Source organism: Sceloporus occidentalis, unplaced genomic scaffold, assembly GCF_023333645.1.
Source record: "Sceloporus occidentalis isolate IW3139 unplaced genomic scaffold, rSceOcc1.0.p SCAF_4, whole genome shotgun sequence".
Lineage (NCBI taxonomy): Eukaryota > Metazoa > Chordata > Lepidosauria > Squamata > Phrynosomatidae > Sceloporus > Sceloporus occidentalis.
The window spans coordinates 99,085,123-99,105,211 of NW_028316984.1; the positions used below are offsets into that span (position 1 = coordinate 99,085,123).

At 42.6% G+C, this 20,089-nt stretch overlaps 2 protein-coding genes across 5 annotated transcripts in view; one reads left to right on the plus strand and one right to left on the minus strand.

The window, feature by feature from the left end:
• Positions 1 to 6,003, minus strand: part of GTF2H1 (general transcription factor IIH subunit 1) — a 28,149-nt gene extending 22,146 nt beyond the window's left edge. Inside the window, exons 1-2 of one of the 2 annotated variants that reach the window (XM_089521037.1) lie at positions 5,933 to 6,003; positions 5,715 to 5,797 (exon numbers count right to left, since the gene is read on the minus strand). The gene's annotated coding sequence lies outside the window, so the exon portion shown is untranslated. Of the gene's footprint in view, positions 1 to 5,418; positions 5,651 to 5,714; positions 5,798 to 5,932 lie in introns of both variants that reach the window. The other variant, XM_089521036.1, reaches the window with a different exon arrangement.
• HPS5 (HPS5 biogenesis of lysosomal organelles complex 2 subunit 2) overlaps positions 5,746 to 20,089 on the plus strand; it is a 42,953-nt gene continuing 28,609 nt past the window's right edge. For 2 of the 3 annotated variants that reach the window (XR_016280921.1, XM_089521034.1), the window contains exons 1-6: positions 6,152 to 6,268; positions 13,479 to 13,641; positions 15,367 to 15,477; positions 16,303 to 16,367; positions 18,545 to 18,737; positions 18,855 to 18,988. Coding sequence is in view for 1 of the 3 variants with exons in the window: in XM_089521034.1 (XP_089377160.1) it covers positions 13,507 to 13,641; positions 15,367 to 15,477; positions 16,303 to 16,367; positions 18,545 to 18,737; positions 18,855 to 18,988 (638 nt within the window). In the remaining 2 variants the exon portion in view is untranslated. Of the gene's footprint in view, positions 5,904 to 6,151; positions 6,269 to 13,478; positions 13,642 to 15,366; positions 15,478 to 16,302; positions 16,368 to 18,544; positions 18,738 to 18,854; positions 18,989 to 20,089 lie in introns of those variants that run through there. The other variant, XR_016280922.1, reaches the window with a different exon arrangement.

The window sequence follows — 20,089 nt, forward strand, 5'->3', positions numbered from 1 at the left end:
GAAAAAAGTGGCTCGACCCTGGTTTTTCTGAAAGCGGGTCAAAACCCTGCAGTCTGCACAGCCCGTTCCTAAGGCTGAACACCCATGGGCTGTCTGCCCCACGTGGTTTCAAGCTGCACTATGTGGGGTTTTTTTGGGGGGTCACCTCCTCACCATGCATGCTTACCATCACACAAACACACCACCTGTGACCTCCAACTACCTTACTCTTCCTTCTCAGCTGCCATTTCATTGGACGCCTGCCCACCTCTACAGTGCATCAGTGTGCCCAGTGACACACTGGCAACGCACAAACATGGAGACCCCCCCCATACATGCCCCCCTTCACCTCATGCCCCCCGTTTGACTGTATTATGTGTATTGAATTACATCCATTGCATTATTGAGGATTGCGTTTTTGCTTTGCCACACCTGTACTGGTGCCAGGCTGTTTATATGCCGGTGCAATGATGCACATTTTCTGTCTTGAATAGGAGTGTCCCAGCTTATTTTTACAACATTTTTTAGCCCTGGAACATGGCTTCATTTCACTGTCCACCTGCATTTGCCTCGTGCATTGTCTAAACAGCCAGGCTTCAAGGTGACTAGAAACTGCTTTACAGTATTTGGCCACTGCAGACTACTCTTCAGGCTGTGTCTGCACTGGACAAATAACTCAGTTAGACATCACTTTAACAGCCATTGCTCAATGCTATGGAATTCTGGGAATTATAGTTTTGTAAGCTAGTCTTTATCAGAGACAACAACAAACTACAATTCCCAGAATTCTATAGCATTGAGCCATAGCAGTTAAACTAGTGCCAAACTGGATTATTTCTGCAGTGTGGATGCAGCCTTAATTCCCACTATTAGTTTTTTTTTAAAATTTAAATATATTTTATGCAGTCCAAAATGTTGTGTTAATAAGTGTTCAAATACTGCTGGACTTACGCAAACATAATTACAATTCTGGATGGAAGTTGTAGGCAGATTTTGTATGAGACTGTGAAAATATTCCACAATATTTGTTGTAATGCTTGATACATAACGAACTTACACCAACTTTACTTTCTGGAAGGGATCAGTGAATAAATCAAGCAAAAAGCACAATATTAGCTAGTAACAAATAAGGATGTTGTGGCAGAAAAGACTATGATATGTTTCTGGGCATAATAGGAATTTTGATCAGGGCAGGCAATGATCAGGGGTTGGAAGGCAGCATTGGACAGCTGGACTCCCATCACTTTTCCAATCTCCTGAATAATTTAAGTGTGTGAAGAAAAAAAAAACCCGTGTCAAAAAGTGGGCATACATGCTTGCGTTCTAAAATACCATGTTCTGGTGTTATAACAACACGTAACACGTCTGAATTTCTGCTTTGTTATTCACTGCTTCTGTTGGGCCAAAGGGCAGTAAAAACAGGCAGGGAGAACCAGTGGCTCATGCACTGGCTACAGCCTATGGGGTTGTCTATTGACCATTCCTCAGGCTCTGCTCCCTCTCCTTAAGCAGAGAAAAGCTTTGATCACTTGCTCATCAGAAATAATATAATAATGATGATTTATTTATAGCCCGCCCAATCACAAGGAATCTGGGCAGGTTACAACAATAAAAAATATAGAGAATACAATAAAAAAAATACAAAAAATAAATACAATACAATACAGTAAAAGAGAGCGACGTCATTTACAGTAATTCAGTTAGGCCTGATAGAAATTGGGCATGTCTTTTTCACTCCCTCCCAGGTGTGATGTTTTCTCCACATTCAAAGCTGAGAAAATCTTCCTGTTTCAACAGTGACAAGGGTCAATATGCTGGCCAGATTCACTGCTGGCTCATGGCCCTTTGGAGGTTTCCTAGATGGCAATCTTCTCCTTTGCCCAAAAATCAAAACAACAACCCCTCCCAAAACCTCACCACCTTTTCTTTAAAGTAGGAATGGAAACTGTGCAGCTCTCCAAATGTGGGTAGACTGCACCTTCATCATTGATTATGCTGGTCTGTAGCGCTAAACATTTTCCACCCATGCTCTAAGTAAGGAAAGTGATAGTGCAGAACATAATCATTACCATAATAGTTATATTTTTTTAAAAATATGGTTAGTTAAAGCAACTCTTCAACAAAACACCTTTCATGTTTGCTTTGTCCCAAATGAATAGCATACAATGGATAGCATTTTTGTAAGCAACTGGAAGTTTAAGGCATTAAAAAGGCACTAATACTTCTTGAATTTCTCTTTGAATTAACAGATTTTGTAGAAAAGGTCTCTTGATCTTCCTTTATTATTGCCAGGATCTGTTTCTTCGTATTGATTGCTGTAGTACAGTCAGCCCGCTCCATAGCCAGGCTTGCCTTCTGCAGTGTTGAGCTTACACGGAAGGCAAGCCCCGGCAGAAGTAATGGGGCACGTACATGACTTGCGTGCCCTGCGCCCCCCCATTATTTTCAATGGGGCTTGAGCATTCACTCCTTTCCCCATATGTGTGTGTCTGGAACGGATCCCTCACACATGGGGAGGGCGGACTGTCATTCTCTTTATCCTTACACACTAACCGCTGGACAGTAGTATTCTGGTTATATTCCTGTCTCTTTCCTTTTGTTTTTCATCTTTCTTTAACTGCTTGAAGCACTTCATCTGACATCCATCGTTTGTTCTCTTCTTTCTGGCACTGGTACTGTATTGTCTTTTTATATTCCTCTTTGAATTCCAGTGTACAGACCTGTGATAAAGGCCAGCCTGGGGGTGTGCCTCCACACGATACACACCCCAATTCCATCCCCATGCCAACATGACACCTCACCACACAGCGGGCAGCGTCCAGATGACACAGCGCCAAAGGAGCATTGATAAGCCATGGCGCCGGTGGCTATGGTGCCCTTTCCACAGCACAAAAAAGACCCGTTTTTTGTGCTGCAGAAAGGCCAGATCTTGGCAGTGGCCCCAACCCAGTGCTAAAAGAGGCTGCTGCAGGGCGCCCCTTAGGGGTGGTCTGTCAAGCCCCTACGTCTCTATTCCTGTCTCCCTTTCCTTTTCATCTTTCCTTAACTGCTTGAAGCATTTCATTTGACATCCATTGTTTGTTCTCCTTCTTTCTGGCACTTGTATTGTCTTTTTACATTCCTCTTTGACTATGTCTCTAACTTGTGTCCATAAATCCTCTGGTCCTTGGTTAACTAGGCTCAATAATATGAATCTATTTCTCACACTATCTATAAACTCTGTTGGGATGTTCTTCAGATAGTATTTTGCCATGTGATTGTTTTAGTGTTCTTCTTCAACTTTATTCTAATTTTGGATATTAAAAGTTCATGGTCTGTGTGGCAGTCTGCACCTGGTCTTGTTTCTGCTGCAAAAAGGAGCTTCTCCATCTTCTGTTACCTATTATGTAATCTATTTCGGTTTTGTCTTGACCATTCGGTGATGTCCATGTGTACAATCTGCTCTCCAGTTGTATGAAGGTGTTTGCGATGAATAGATTGTTGGCCTCACAAAACTCCATCAGCTGCGGCCCAGCTTTGTTACTTGAACCCAGCCCATGTCTCCTACCTATCTTTGATCTGGTCTACATTTCAGCTGCCTATGACTGCCAAGCAGTCCTGTTTTGGCAGGTCGTCAGTTAGTTTATATGATGGAATACAGGAAGTATCAATTTCTTCTTCCTATGCCTCTGCAGATACATATACTTATATTAAGGTTATGTTTACTGGCTGTCCCTGAAACCTTACTGTCTGACTTTATCTTTGCTCATGTTTCTCACAATCCCTGTACCTATAACATGGGTGGCACTGCTACAGACCTTTTCCCATTGCTGAATATTTGTGCTTCATGGCTTCCCATTTTGTTATTACTGTAGTGCCCTTGTCCATAGCTCTATTTGCACTTATCCTCTGTTTTGCTCTTTTAGTTCTCTGTATGTGTCCTTTTAAAGAACCAGTGTGGTACAGTGGTTTGAGACCAGGGTTCAATTCCCAGCTTGGCCATGAAACCTACTAGGTGACCTTGGGCAAGTCACATGCTCTCAGCCTCAGGGGGAAGCCATGGCAAACCTCCTCTGATCAAATCTTGCCAAGGAAACACCATGATAGTTTTGCCTTAGGGTTGGCAGCACTACTGCTACTGCCCAGTATTTATTTTATACCCACCGTGGGTTAACTCCAGATCCCCTTTTACTTCGTTCTCTTTCTCCATTATAAATGATGGGATAGCAACATGGTTCCCCTCATATAAAATGGTAAAATCAAGCTTTGATTTTTTTCTATTACTTTTTGGAATTTATATTTATACAAGTTTGTATTTTAAAAAACATTTTCAAGCCTTGGATGGTTGAATCTGCAGATACGGAAGGCGGACTGTGTATGGCAAATCCACACAAGAGTTTATGTAAGGATTCTACTGAAAAATGGCAGAAAGCCACTAGCCTACGTCTGCGCACAAAACTGGACAAACATTATCAGTTTAGGTCACAAATATCTCAACACAGATGGGTGGGCTACATGTCACTTTGGGCCTATCTGAAGAGCCACTTTACTGTTTACTTGCAAACACCATTAAGATGGCTATACGCATGTATGTGTGGGGAGGAAGGGCAGGAGCGGCAGTGCTGTAATGCTCACTTCCAGAGGGACCCTAAAGCAGGATGGCTACTGGAGTCTGCGGAATGAAGCAGATATACTGGGCCCTTGGTGTCCCCTGAGGTTTGCTTCAAGGACCCTGCTGCGGAGACCAAAATACAGGGATGCACAAGTCCCATTAAATGCAATGGTGTAGTAAAATGGCAAAATCAAGGTTTGCTTTTTAGACTTTATACATTTGTTTTTACATATTCTGAAGCTGTGGATGGCAGATCCATGGCTATGGAGGGAACACCGCATCTTCCTTTAAGGAACCTGACCTACAGAGTGGACCTTTGGGAATTTGTGAAAACAGGATTTAGAGAAAACACAATTCCATAAGGAAGCACGCTTTGCCTGATTGATTGTCTAAGTGTCTGGCCTTGGCATCCCCTCAAGTTTGGTTTCATAATGAAAGCAGTGGTGCTGCGAAGTGGCAGCCCTTGCGTAGAATGGCACGGTCGGTTTGGAAGTTAAGCATGCTAAAAACCATTTCCAAGCCCTGGCCCCTTCCCAAGCCAGCAGAAAGCCCTTCTCCTGAACTTGTGCCACAGTTTTACAACTCTCCCCCTGGGACCAGAATAAAGGCGGAAAGAAGGGGGAACCATGGAGAGAGAGAGGGAAGAGCCAGAAGGCATCCGCACGGGAGACATAGCTCGCTTTGGTCCCGCTCTAACTCGTTGCCTGGCTCATGGCTATGGCTCCGCTCGGGGCCCACAGCAAACTCGAGCGAGGCAACGAGTGAAAGCGGGGCCAATCCGGGCGATGTCTTCAGTGTGGATGCAGCCTGCGTCGGTTCACCCCCGCCGCTCTTGTCCGGCTCCTTACCGTGAGATCAGCCTCTGAGGGCCGGGCCTGTCACCCGCGGCCCTTCCTTCCTTCCTTCCCGGCCGGCAAGCGGAGGAGCGCTGCCTGGCAGAGGCGGAGAGAAAGGCGGAGGGGGCTAACCGGCAGCCAGGCTGTCTCCCGCTCGCAGGACCGCCTGCCCCTGGGCCATCGGGCGGCCGGAGCTCGGCCGAGGACGGACACGTGACCGGAAGCACAGCACTTTCTCTCGCTCCTATATACACACACGGAAGGGAGGGGGAAAGAACCGCGTCACGTGACGCCGCCATGATGCTTACCCCGCTCACGTGACGAAACCTTTGAGCGCCGTCCTGGTCACGTGATGGCTCCTCCTCCTCCTCGCCGCCGCCATGACAGTCCCCTGAGGGAGGGGGGCATAAAAAAGGGAGGGGGAAAGGGTGACGAGACCATAACACGCTCGGCCCTCCCACCCCGCCTCCGTCTCTACAGGCCTGACAAAGAGTGAGGTCAGGTCGGGCGAATCGTTTCCTTTTACCTTTTGTCGGATCCGGGTCGGTTCCAAGTCGTCGTCTCCGCCGCCGCGCTGAGGAGGAGGAGGAGGAGGGGGAGGGGAGACCTTGGGCGAGCAACGGCCCGAAGGGGAGGGGGGAGAAGGGAGGGAGTGCGCGTGCGCGGGGCCTGTCTCGCGCGCTCTCGTGTCACGTGACGGGGGCGGGGCGCGCGGGCTCTGGTGACGTATTTCGGAGGGGGCGGGGCAGGGCGGTCACGCGGCGGCGTTAGTATTGAGGCAGAGAGAGGCCCAGAGACGTCTTCTTCAGGGGCTGCCATCCCTCCTCAGGGACCTCTTCCCAGGGAAACACAATCCTCAGAGGTAGGTTCTCCCGCCTCGTTCATTCATTATGCCCGCTGCATCCTCACCCACCGCAGAAATTAATGCAAGTTGACGCCTCCCTCAACTGCCTCGGTTCAGTGCTTTGGAATTATAGGAACTGTAGTTTTGCGAGACATCCCGCTTTCTCTCCTCCTGTCGCAGCGCTCAGGCAGTTCCCAGAATTCCACAGCACTGAGCCACGCAGTTGACAGTGGTGCCAGGTTGCATCCATTCCGGTGTGCGCATACAGCCACAGTGTGAAGTACCAACGGTGGTGCAGACGATCCTGACCTTTGCTATTCATGATATATAATAATAATAATAATAATCATAGTAATGATAATACCTAATTTTCTGTTATGAAACCAACCGGAGCGGCATACAATTTAGAATCCCCGCAGTGCGCAGTGTAACAGCCCGGTCTCCCCACCCCCCTCAGAGGGGCAGTTAAACATGTGACAGTTAAAGCAGTGTGTTAGACGAAGCATGGCATAAAGTTATGCATAAAGGTTTCAGCTCAGGATCTGCTGGAGTCCTTCACAGCTGTTGCCTAGTCTTCTGGTTCCTTGACTGCCATTTGCCATCATTTCTGCTTTCCTTCATGCTCAGCGTACACCTGCCTTTGCGCTTCCTTCCTTGATCTTCTTCAGCAGTTGGGCCAGTCTTGGCTGTCTTCTGATAGTAACATAGCGTGATTTGCATATTGTTGATTGATCATCGTTGGCTGTTGATGTTCCTTCCTCCAGTTTTCACACTTTCCCTTCTCTAGGTCTAGTCTCGCTTTTCATATGAAGTTCTTGGTTAAATAGACTAAATAGATGCTCAATGGACATAATAGCAGTAGCATGCAGTCTTGCCTGAACCTTTTGCCAACTGTTTTGTTTCTCTTTATTCTGTCCTGACAGCAGCCTCCTGTCCTGAGTTCAGGTTATGACACGAATTACTCAGAGACACAGCCAGGCTAATCTGGAATATCATTATCCAAAGGCTTCCTGCAGCACCTAATTTAGAGTGGGTTAGCCATGCAGGTGAAATATTCAAAGGACTATCACATCTTGTGGCACACCCATTTCCTTAAGGGTGACCCATAGTTTCTAGTGACCTATACTTTGCTTTGCTATAGTCTATAAAGCACAGCCTCATTGTCTTTTGAGACTCTTCAGCACTTTCCATTATGCAGCATATGTTTGCTATGCGATGGCACTATACACTATAAATGACAATAATAACTCAAGAGTCTTAGCTATGCTGATCTGCAATATCATTATCCAAGAGGCTCTTGCAGCACCTTTGAGACTGTGTGGAAGAGGCTGCAGGGTAAGCTTTTGTAGACTTGGCCAACGATAATATGATTTCTTTTTATTTATCTAACATAGGGAGGATTAGCCATGCCAGTGAAATATTCAAAATCATGTGCAGCTGAAATAGAAAACATAATTTATCATCTTTAATTGTTTAGGCATTTAGCTCTTCCCAAATTGCTCTATGCTGTTGGCTTTGAAAATCTGCTAAGATGATCTTTACAGTACTGAGGTGTCCTAAACATGGGCTAATTTTGAGAGCATAGAGGCTGCTTCCTTATTCATAGGTAACCAGTAGTGGTTCTGGGATAGTCCTTTTAGGAGTGCTTTGCATCAGATGTGCTGCTACAAAGCTGCACTCTGTGGCTCAGATGTGTCCTTTGTGCTGTAGCTGTGTTTACAACCTAACTGCTTTTTCAAGGCTTCATCTGTGCCTGTGAGTAGGATAGGGAAGTAGTAACAGCGTGAGGAACTAGGAACCACGTTTCTGTCTCTTGAGTGGTGTTTGCTTTATATGCAGTGGCAAAGTTTCTCTCTTTTGGGACAATAGTTGCTCTCTCTTTTTCCAACTTGCAAGACAAGTCTGTTCTGACTATAAAATCAACAAGAGGTTTATCATGTCACAGATATGATTTGCTTGGAATTGTAACAAATCTTTATCAGACATATGTTATGTGTTTTGATATGCTGACTGCCAATGGTGGCTGAAGAATGCAGAAGGAATACACAAACCTGTAGTTTTGCCCTTGCCATTTTGCTCTGCCTTGGATTAATGCCTTCTCTTTGGAGGAGAGCCCAGTATGGTAGCAGGCAAAAACTTCTTGCCTTCGGGTTTAAGTTCATTATTCAGCATGAGATGTAGAAATGAACTGAATGAAGGAATTAATTCACATATCTTCCCTTTCCACCAACTTGAGCTTTGTATGGGAGTATCTCTATGAAGAAGAAGAAGAAATATAACAATGATGACTGGTGGACCCAGGGTCAGTGGGCAGTGGTTAAACCACTTCTAAACAACCTTCCCCTTGGCCCCCTGGACAGAAACAATTACAGGCCACTTTTGCTTTTACCATTCTTAGACAAAGTAACCGAGAGGGCAGTCGCCATTCAACTGTAAGTAGTCTTGGAAGAAACAGCTTTTCTAGATCCATCTCAAACTGGATTTAGGACGGATTATGGAGTTGAGACTGCCATGGTCGCCTTCGTCAGTGATCTCTGTCTGGGTACTGACAGGGGAAGTGTGACCCTGTTAGTGCTCTTGGACCTCCCGGCGGCCTTCAATACCATTGACCAGGGTATCCTTCTGGAACCCCTGGGAGAGTTGGGTATTGGGGGCACTGCGCTCTCGGGCAGATTCCAGATGGTGTCGCTTGGGGACAGTTGTTCGGCCAAGAGGGAGCTCAAGTCGGGCGTCCCTCAAGGCGCGATTCTGTTCCCAATACTGTTCAACATTCACATGAAGCTGCTGGGTGAGATCTTCTGGAGACATGGGGTGGGGTGTTATCAGTACACTGATGACACCCAAATCTATTTCTCTATGTCTCAGACTGATGCACTAACTAAGGATGGTGTCTCTCCTCTGGATGCCTGTTTTAATGCGGTAATGGACTGGATGAGGGAAAACAAACTCAAATTGAATCCAGGTAAGATGGAGGTACTTGTAATAGGGACCCCTAATCTGGGAATGGAGTTATGCCAGCCAGTTCTGGATGGGGTCACACTTCCCCTGAAGGACTCTGTCCGCAGCATGGGGGTGTTCCTGGACTCATTGCTTCAACTGATGGCTCAGGTGGATGCGACTGTCAGGGGCACTTGCTATCAGCTTCGGCTTATACGCCAGCTGCAACCCTTCCTGGAGCGGGAAGACCTAGAAACAGTAGTACATGCGCTGGTAACCTCTCGACTTGACTTCTGCAATGCACTCTACATGGGACTATCCTTGTGCCAAGTTCTGAAATTTCAGTTGGTACAAAATATGGCAGCCAAGCTGGTCACAGGCACATCCAGAACTGCCCATATTACACTGGTTCTAAAATGTCTCTGTTGGCTGCCATCAGTTTCTGGGCAAGGTACAAGGTGTTGGTTCTAACCTTTAAAGTCCTACATGGCTTGGGTCCTGAGCGCCTACTTCCATGCAATCCTCCCTGCACACTTCAGTCCTCTGGGAAGAATCTGTACAACCTAAGAAGACCAGAGTTTCAGCAGTGACCCAGAGGACCTTCTCATCAGCCAACCTGCCGGATGAGATCCGCCATATTACCACCTTGGAAGCCTTTAAAAAGGCTATTAAGACAAATCTCTTCCGGCAGGCCTTTCTACCTTTCTAGACTAGACTAGATCCATTAGCTCCATTAGACTTGCCTCCCCCTCCATTGATACTGATTTCAAAATTGATTGATACCATCGCCCCCATCCCCCCTCCTCTAGAGGAAGACTCATTTCTAGTGCTAATCTGCCAGAAATTTTAGTGTATTCATGTTGGACAGTTTTAAATTTTATGATGTTTAATCTTTTTTAGGGGTTGATCACTGTTTTTATGATTGGGGTAGGGGTAGGGTTTCAGGATTTTTAAATTGTAATTTTTAATGTTTTATTTATACTTTTGGAATCTGCTTTGATTCCCTTGTGAAAAAGCAGAATACAAATTATTATTATTATTATATCTGCTTCACGTTTAGTCCATATTCAGTTGTCAAAAATGTTGAATTTTTTAGAGTTCAGACAGACTCTTAGGGCAGGTTCACCTTCCAACTGATATCAGTTCCACAAGCTGACACTAAAATTTAAATAGCATAAGAGCCTCATGTGCAAATGCCTTATGTAAAATAGCTTTGGGTTTATCATTAGTATTAGTACTTCGTAGGGTGCACAACTCTTTAATTCAGAAAACAGAAGTGTTCAGTTTTGAGTTTATTTAATCTGCCTCTATTTCTTGTGAAATTAGGTCTTCATTTCCCAGTTCCAACTGAAGCCTTGTGATAGAACTGAGAGTAGCTTGTTTTAGATTATTTTTCACATGATATCCTGGAAAACCTCCATGTAACAATTTATCTTCTACATCTCATTGATATATGGACTACTCTTTCCTCTTCAGGCTTTCTGTGTTGTGGCTGTGCTTACTTTGCGGTTCAGCCACATTTGCCACAGTTTACTGTGATTAGGGATGTTAAAATCCTTGGACAAGTAAAGGTGTCTTGTACTGTTGAAATGAATATTTTGAGAATTTTAAGTCTTGCAAGATTTCTTGTCTGCGGCAAAGATAATACAGCTGGTACTTTTTTTGTTTTTTCTGCAATTTGCATAGAATGTATGTATGCAAACTATGTAATTTCCTGTTGTGCAGCAAAGAACCCATCTATAGTAAACTCAGAAGAACTAGCAATACAAACAGTCCACTGGTTCCCCCCCCCCCCCTTTTTAAAACCACTTTCAGCAAAGCAGTGTGTATCATATTTACCTCTGTAATTTGCTCATTAATTGGTCTCACAAATGAAAAACATCTATCGAGAACAACAGAAAATAACTCACCATTTTGCTGATGACCAGGAAAATATTCTCTCATTTGTTCTTTCAAATGAGAATGAGATGAACAAGCATTTACATCCCTCTCCCTAGCATTCACTTTGTTAAACTAGAGGTGGCACTTGCTCTTCAAACCAGAATTGGAAATCTGTTTCCAGTTGTGGTTTCCCCTTTGATGAGGAAACTCAGTTTCTTGGAAAATCAACCACTAGCTCATGGCTTCATTGAGATCATCTCATTCACATGTGTGCAACTGCCTGGGGACCAGGAACCAATTCCCCCCTTACCCCCCTGCAAGCTGCACATCCCACCAACAGCACTTCTAAATAACTCTGTTTTGGTTGGTGTCCTTCCCAAAATGGTGACCAGAATGTGAGGCTGGGAGATTCAGGGGCCACAGAAGTGGGATTCAGGGGCCGCATGTGGCCATCCATTCTTCACTTTGAACACCCTGATCTAAATCAAATTGCTAAGATTTGTTGTGGTGTATCTCAGTAGCTCTGGAAATAGGAGGCCAAGATCTACATCTTTGTTCAACAATGTTGTGGAAGAGGAAATAATTAGGGTTACCTGAAAATACAGCATTCTTGGCTAGGTCAGTTGCCAAGATAAGTCTTCTCCTGTTAGAAAGGCATACAATAAGTTGTTACTATGCCTGAGTGCAGAAGGCGTTTTAGAGGTTACAAGTTCTTACAGTTTGGAAGGTGAAAGGAAGCAGAATGTAGACTGGAGCAGAACTAAGAGAGGAAGAAAAATAAGTTGCTTACTTTTGACAGGTTAGTTGATGTTAGAAAGCACAAAAAAGCCATTGAACATAATTACGTTACTCTCCTGATTGGAGCACGTGAAGAGCATTTTTGGACTAAATCAGCTGAATGATGCATACCATCAGCTGACTTTACCAGAAGAGTAAGGGAGTTTTGTTCATAGAAAGGACATTCTGAATTAAACAGAGGAGACTTTTGAAAAGTCACATCCTGAGAAGATCACATAATCTTGTTCCATTCACCACATACACATACATGGAAGTATGTTTGCACTTGGAAGTATGTGTGCACAAGAGTTTGCAGCTATAGAAGGTTATGAGTTTAGTATGCTCTAGATGCAGTGTCTTATTAGCTGTTACCTAATTGATATATGATAAACTTTTACCCAGTCTTTTGTCAGAATGAGCTACTCTTCTCAAATGTCATTTTGCACTAAATAATGTAGCAGAGGTTCAGACCTTATGAGTATACTGTGCCTCATTCTTGCTTAGATTTTTTAAATTAGGCTGATGGCTTTTTGTTTCTTTACAGTATCTGGAATTTCTTCTGTTAAAGCATATACATTTAAAAAAATATTTTTGTGGATCAGGAAGACTTGCATATTGTAACCAATGTATAACTATTGTAGCTCACTATAACCATATATTGAGTATGGATCACATCACAACAAAATGTATCTGCTTATTGAGAATATTTATTAAATGATCTCGAAATGGTTTACAGTTGGCCCTCAGTATCTGTGAGGGATCTGTCCCCCCCCCCCCCCCCCCCGGATACCAAAATCCACATATGCTCAAGTTCTCTTGTCCCCAGTGGCTGTGTGTGCATGTGGCCACACCACCATTAGGGATAGCGGGACTTCAATGGCGGCACGTGCACATGACCACGCCGCCATTAGGGACAGCCTATGTTGTCCCCAGAGGTGGCATGTGAACATGGCTGCCCTGCCATTGGGGACAACAGGAGCTTGCTGTCTGCGGATGCTTGAATCTGTGGATGGCAAGTCTGTGGATACCAAGGGCTGACTGTACATAATAAAAAAAGCTTACAAACATAATGTTTACCATTTAGGCAAGAGTAAACTTTCACATTTGGATCTTTCATTTTGAACAAAGGAACTCTCATATCTAAACAGATTCTGCCTGTCTTGAAAAGCATAGAAACCATCTCCTGGCCAGTCCTGGTCATAGTTTAGGAAGGAATTAGATATTATCCAGGCTAAGAAAACAGAATTGTACATATTGCACAATTCTGATAGGGTGGCTATTCTATTTGCAGTTATCACACAAATGAGCTCAGTGAAGTTGATCCTCTCTCTTGGTGACATCGGTTCTTTCTGTCTGGGCCTTAGCAAAAAAGCAATCCCTTCCAGAACGCCCCCCCCTCTCCCCCAAAATAAAACTAAACTAGATAGATGGGTCCTGCTGTCACACTGTTCTTCCATCAGATTGCTGATAAATGAGGCTTCTCCAGGTGGGCATAGGTAAGAGTATCAGCTGTAAAAGTAAGAAATGTCTTATTGATGTTTCAAGAATGTTAGATCTAGAGGCTGAAAAGGAAAAATAAATGTTTAAAGAGTCAGATATTAGATAAACAGTGCATCCCATTTCATTCTTACAGGTGAAGCTGGAAAATGAAGCAGTAACAAATGTACCTCAGTGTTCCTTATGTGCCAGTGATGTCTCTGCCAGGGATACCTGAATCTTACAGTCATGTATTGGCAGAGTTTGAATATCTTGGTCCTCTGCTTTCTGTTCTCAGACTGGATTCTAGTCGTTTGAAGGTGCGTTCAAGTCACTGTCCAGGACTTCTGCAGCATTTAGGAATCTCATGTATATCATGGCAGTTAATATGGGGTACATTGGTTTGGGGTGTGGTGCTTTCTTAATGTATTCTAGAAGCAGAAGATAGCATTAGAGTTCAATTGGTGTAAAATGAGTAGACAGCTGTGCCCATCCAGGTGATCTTGGACTACAATTCAAATGATCTCTAACCAGCAGAACAGTAAGAGATCATAGCAGGCATAGTCCTGCAGCATCTGGAGGGCAACTAGTTGACTACATTTTATATAAACACTTACAGCTTTCTGTACTCAAGTGAAGAAAAGAGTTAAACAAAAATGATATGGAAAATGCTGTTGAGGAAATGGGCAGAAATCTTGATGGCAAATGGTTTTTCTAATTATCTTATTTTTGAGGAAAGGATATTGTCTGTAGTTTACAAATTACTTAATGAAGTGGAAGGAACAATGTGACAGTTGGTAGTACTGGTTTCAGGAAGTAATTGGGGCACTCTGTGTCATTGGTCATCATGCAGAGGAGGTAAAGAAGCTTGTTTAATGTTAATGAGGCTGGCTTTGACTGTAAAGCTGAGAAAAGTTCAGCAGTTAGCTATCTGATGCAGAATTCAGGATTCTTAGGTATTTCCAGGTAAATGATTCCTCTGATTAAAATGTGGGAGATGGGGACTGCTGTTTTACAAAAACTGAAAACTAAATAAAATAGGGGGAAATCCCTTTTAAAAGGAATGAGGATTACAGTGGAAAAAAAGCCCAGTAAAGTAAAGACCTACAATTGCCCCCGTACATGTGTGTCTGCAGAGAGAGTGAGTGTGCGTGTAATAATGTTTGTATAGAAGAGGAAAGAGAACAAAATTAGAAGCTATAAAAACTTTTTGGGGGGAGAATAGCAATGCTCAGCAATTTCACCAGAAATATTAATCAGAGTCACAATCCAAATGTACCAGGCATTGGAAAATTTTGTCTGAAAAGTTGGAAAAGATAGCTCTTTTGCCCTGCAAATATATGTTACATTTCTCAACCATCTCCTCAAAAAAATTGGGAAATTTTTCTTTCATTTGGTTATTTATTATATGTACATAGTTAGCATTTCATAAAATTAGGGTTAATCTAAAACAGCACCAATTTTTTCCAAATTCACAGCCACACTAGAAATAGACATAAGTCATAAGGGATCATTATGGGTATTCTTCATTACATTAAAATATAGTTGAACATTAAACATGAACTAGGCCATTTCTTCAAAATAAGAGACAATGTCTTTTTTGCTGTTGTACTAAGTAGCCAGTAGCAACAATGTTGTCATTGGGCCGAAACAGACGGCCTGGTAAAGCTGGCTTCTAGCCGGCTTAGGGGTGTGGCATTTAGGCATGTCATGGCCCTGAGGTGCCTGGAAGCTGCACCGGTAGAGGCAAAGGGGTGGCTTTTTTCCACTCCTTTTTCTGTTCCTATTTGGAGCGGAAGCTAGCTGGATTGGGGCCATTGTGTGCTGTTGCCGCGGCCCCAATCTGCGTCTCTCAGGTGCGGCATCTTTGGTGCTGTCTTTTTCGCCCCACAATCTGGTATAATACCTCAGTAGTAAGAATAAACGCATCATAATTTGCTTCCAAGTTTACTTTGTTCTTGAAAGTGCAAAGAAAACCAGTTTTGATTATTTCCATATTCCCATATACAATATTTGTTATTAACCGCCTCTCTCTTTTCTTTAAGTGCACATGTATATCGGTTTCTCGGAAATGGTTGGCACTAGGTAGTTCGGGTGGAGGTCTGAACCTTATCAACAGGGAAAGTTGGAAACAGAGGCTTTTTCTCACTCATAAGGTAAGATTGAATGAAAATTTTAAGGAATCTCAGACTGAGAATAAAATATACCATATATACTGGACTCATGTATATATAAATCAAGGACAGGTTTTGGGGACAAAATTATGGATTTTGCCATGACAGGTGGATAGGTCAAGGGTAAAACATGGAGGCTCCTTCAGTGTGTGAATGTGTGCGTTCTCTAATTGAGGCTTTTTACTTCATCGTTTCAGCTTTTGTTTTGTCCTTCACTCCCCAGACAGTGGGTAGGAGAGGGATTTTGTTTGTTTAAAATCAATCAGTCACCCAGGACTCTTTCTACTTGGCGCAAGAGAAAAATAAAGTGTTCTGCCAACCGCATGGGGAAATCTGAAAGAGCTGCTGTCATATTACCATATTGACCCATAAATAAGTTGACCTGGGATTTTGGGGTCAATTTTGGGGCATAAATTTCTCAATTTATAGATGAGTATATGCGATAACATGGAAAAACTGATAAGATGGCTTCATTAAAACCTCCAACAATGAACTTTCACTTAAAAACATCAGTACTGTTTAATTAAATACTGTTTGTTCTGGTGGTAAAGCCCAGCCTTTGCAATTACTTTTTCATTAATTTGTTTATTTGGGAAATGCTTTCAAGAGATTAAAAGTGATTAATGCATTAATGGGAACTAGAATTTTGCATCAAAAAAGCCAGTGAGTCATTAAAAGTATATTTTAAAAAAGATTTAAAGGTGGAAAATTAATACAGAAGACTTGTATTCCAGTTTGGAGCCATGGGTGATGCAGTGAATCTTAACAGAAGAAATCTGACCATTTAATTTTTTTTTATTTCAATAGGAGGGTGCCATTTCCCGCATTGCCTTTGGCGTATATGATGAGGACTATGTTGCTGTAGCTACCAGGTGGGAACATTTTGAAAAGTCAGTTTATTGTTCTTAGGTTATAGTAATGATTTTATTTTTGTATGGGTTCATGTACATTAAAGGTATTAAATAAATAAATAAAATATACTATGCCATAAAAGGAGACATTTCCACTTCAGTTTTCCCTTAGATACAAATTTGACAAGCTGTGATTTGTGCAAACTGCTGCTTCGAGTTCTGGATTGAGAATAAACTGGTTTCCACAAGCTAACATTTGCCACATTAAAATGCAGCAAACTGATAGTGAAAGTGTGTCACCTTCTCTTCTATACAACAGAGGGAAAAGAAGAGGAAGGAATGCATGAACCAATTGTGTGGCTCATTCTTTTGGCAACAAACCATAATTTGTCACTACATTGGAGGTGTGCCAGTGTACACATTTTCTCTAGGCCAGAGGTGTGGAACCTTTGGCCCTCTCCATAAGTTATCATACATCTCCCATAAACTTGTACCCTTTGCTATGGTAATATCAGTGTGGTGGGACTTGTAGACTAAAATTCCCTGGGGCTAGAGGTTTACCAGGCTCTAAGGATCAGAGAGAGACATGGGTGTGATATGGCAGTTTGCCTATTTGCCTAGTTTTCAAGCATAATATTTGTAAATATATTGCCATCATCCTGGGCTTGGATGGAGAGAAGAGGCATGCCCAGCACCACCATGCCTAGCCCTAAAGGCAGATGAAGGTACTGTATCTCCTTCCATTCCAAATGCCGCCCCCTTGTACTTGAAGGGAGAGAAGAACTGGCAGTTTCTGCTGGACCTGATTCCCTTCCCCACTGCCATTCCCTTCTCTTTTTGTATCATGTCTTTTTAGATTTTTAAGCGTGAGGTCAGGGAACTGTCAAATTAACAATTTGTAAGCCACTCTGAGAGCCTTTGTGGCTGAAGAGTGGGGTAGAAATACTCTAAATTAAAATAGGATTTAAAAATTGTTAAAAGCTTTTGATTGTACAGTCAACCTGCCCCTTACGTGGGGGGATCTGTTCCAGATACACATACCCTACATAAGGGGAAATGAGCATATGCTCAAATCCCATTAAATATAATGGGGCGTGCTCTGGTGCATTGTTGGGCACACACCATGGGTGCGCACCCCATTATTTTTGTTGAGGCTTACCTTCTGCATGAGCGCAGGTCTGCAGGCCAACTTTATCTTTTCTTCCACTGAAGGACTCATATTAATATCTATTTGATACTCCTACTGGAGAAAGTGGGAAGACCTAATTTTTGCTGGTCCTCCCTATACACTTGTCCCTCCATATTCGCTAGGGTTAGTGGCACAAGACCCCCGAGAATATGAAAAAACCTCAAATAACAAAAACACCATATTTTTACCTTAGAGGATCCCTCTCTAGGAATCTCTAGGTCCTCCAGGGCAATTCTGTGGTCAATGTCCGACAGACACTGACCATAGAACTGCACTGGAGGAGCTACAAAGCCCTAGTAGAGTAGTCTCTCTAGGAATCTCTAGGTCTTTCAGTGCAATTATTGGTAAAAGTTGACCATAGAATTGCACTGGAGGACCTAGATATTCCTAGAGAGAACATATTAATAAAATCCGTGAATAATCAAATCCACAAATATCAAAGTCGCAAATATGGTGGGATGAGTGTACTTCTCACCATTAGCTTGCCCTTATTTCTCCAGTCATTCTCCATTTTGCCAGGCGGAACATTCCATTAACAAAGTTCTGCTCATGGGAATTTTAGATTCAAGCCTAGTAGGTTAGTTGCTTTGTCCTTTTGTAAATGAGTGGTTTTTTTTTAAAAGTCAAAGCAAAACCTGCAGGATTGTATTATTTTATCATTAGCACTGGTTTGATTTCATGCTTGTTGTTGTTGTATGCCTTAAGTCATTTCCGATTTATGATGACCCTAAGGAGAACTTAGCATGGGATTTTCTCAACAGGTTTTTTCATGAAGGGCTTTCCATTGTCATCCTCTGAGACTGAGAGAGTGTGGCTTGCCCAGGGTCACTAAGCCATTTCATGGCTGAGCTGGGATTTGACCCCTGGTCTCCAGAGTCATAGTCAAACACTCAAACTACTACATTCAGTGTTCACTATATATTCAGTGTTCACTATTGTAGAATATGTTGGTTGAAGGGTGATATAAAATGTTTAAAATAAAAAACTTATGTGTTCTTTATTTTTACAGTCAAGGCCTCATTGTAGTCTGGGAATTGAATCAGGAACGTCGTGGGAAGCCAGAGAGAGTTTATGTTTCCTCTGAGCACAAAGGCAAAAAAGTGACAGCTTTATGTTGGGATACTAATGCACTCCGTGTTTTTGTTGGTGATCATGTGGGGAAAGTATCTGCTATCAAGATTAATACATCTAAGCAAGGAAAGGTACATGTTCTGAGAGATCTGGAAAAAAAGTAATATATTTTGCTTCTGTGTTTTAAATGAATGTTCTGATATTGCTGAAATAATCTAGTGTGCATTTCTTCTGTACTTTTTCTATAGGCCACTACCACATTTGTGATGTTCCCTGTTCAGATTATAACCACTGTTGACTCTCGTGTGGTTCAGCTTGATTATTTGGATGGCAGGTTGCTTATCTCTTCCCTTACTCGCTGTTACTTATGCGACACTGAGAGGTAATTAATACATAATTGTACTAGTGTCTGATATATAACTTTAATGCCCTGTAGGTAGGTGATGCCCGCCCAACATCAGTTTTATTTCTGTTAAAAAAAAGGCTATCAACATTTTTACTGAAATAAAAATCTCCTCCTCTGGCCTTTAGGGGTCAGTTTGGTCTTGTCTGAGTGCTGTCCCCAGTCTGTTTTCAACTGATGTGGGATGCTTTTCCCAAAATTGGAATTAACTTCTGGTCACTTCTTGTTTGGCAAAAAAGGCTTTTCCTGGGAATCAAAACAAGCCAGTTGTTCTCCACACATGGTCAAACTGACTCCTTCAACTCCTTGGAGCCAGAGGATGGCAGAAAAAAAGTGAAAAAATTATTGAGTGTGCATGCCCCACAGACCTGGAGACATTAAACAAACCATCTGCAAGACTGCTTTATAATTCTTTGTATCTTAAATAGTACTAATTCTGTCACATCATTCTTTGACATTGGTCAATTCTGCATTAAATTGTATCTTGCCTTTTGGTAGCCAGGCCATCAAAATTTTTCTATAGTGTTTTAAAATACAAGTTTTACTACCTCAATTCCCCCTCCAATTCGTTAGATCTCAAAAAAGTGGTTTTCCTGAGCTTCTTGTCATATATTGTAACTGTCACATCATATAACTTTTAATAGGTAAAGGTAAGTTTATTGTTTTCCCCATTTCAAGATACTGATGCCAAAAAATAGATGCTTGTCCCCAATTTGTTGCTTTCATTGTCACCACTTTTTGAAGAAAAATAGTAGGTGCTTCTGAATAAATGTTTGCTTACTTTGAACCTGCCATTTTTCAGTTGCCAACATTAATTTGTTAACATATCCTGCATACACTGAATTATTTTGGCGTACAAATATTTTGTTATATTTTATTATAATAGCAGTTAGAGGGAGGCCATAAGCATGAATCTTGAATGGTCAGGTGCCTTTTAAGTGAACATCTGACTGGTCATAGACCTGAGGGCATGTGGAAAAGACCCTTGTAACTTTATGGCTTTCCTCCCGCTGACATGTGCATTTCCTCTTGAAGGTCACAGACAAAGGTTTGTCAGCCTAAAGCATTAAGCCAATCTGC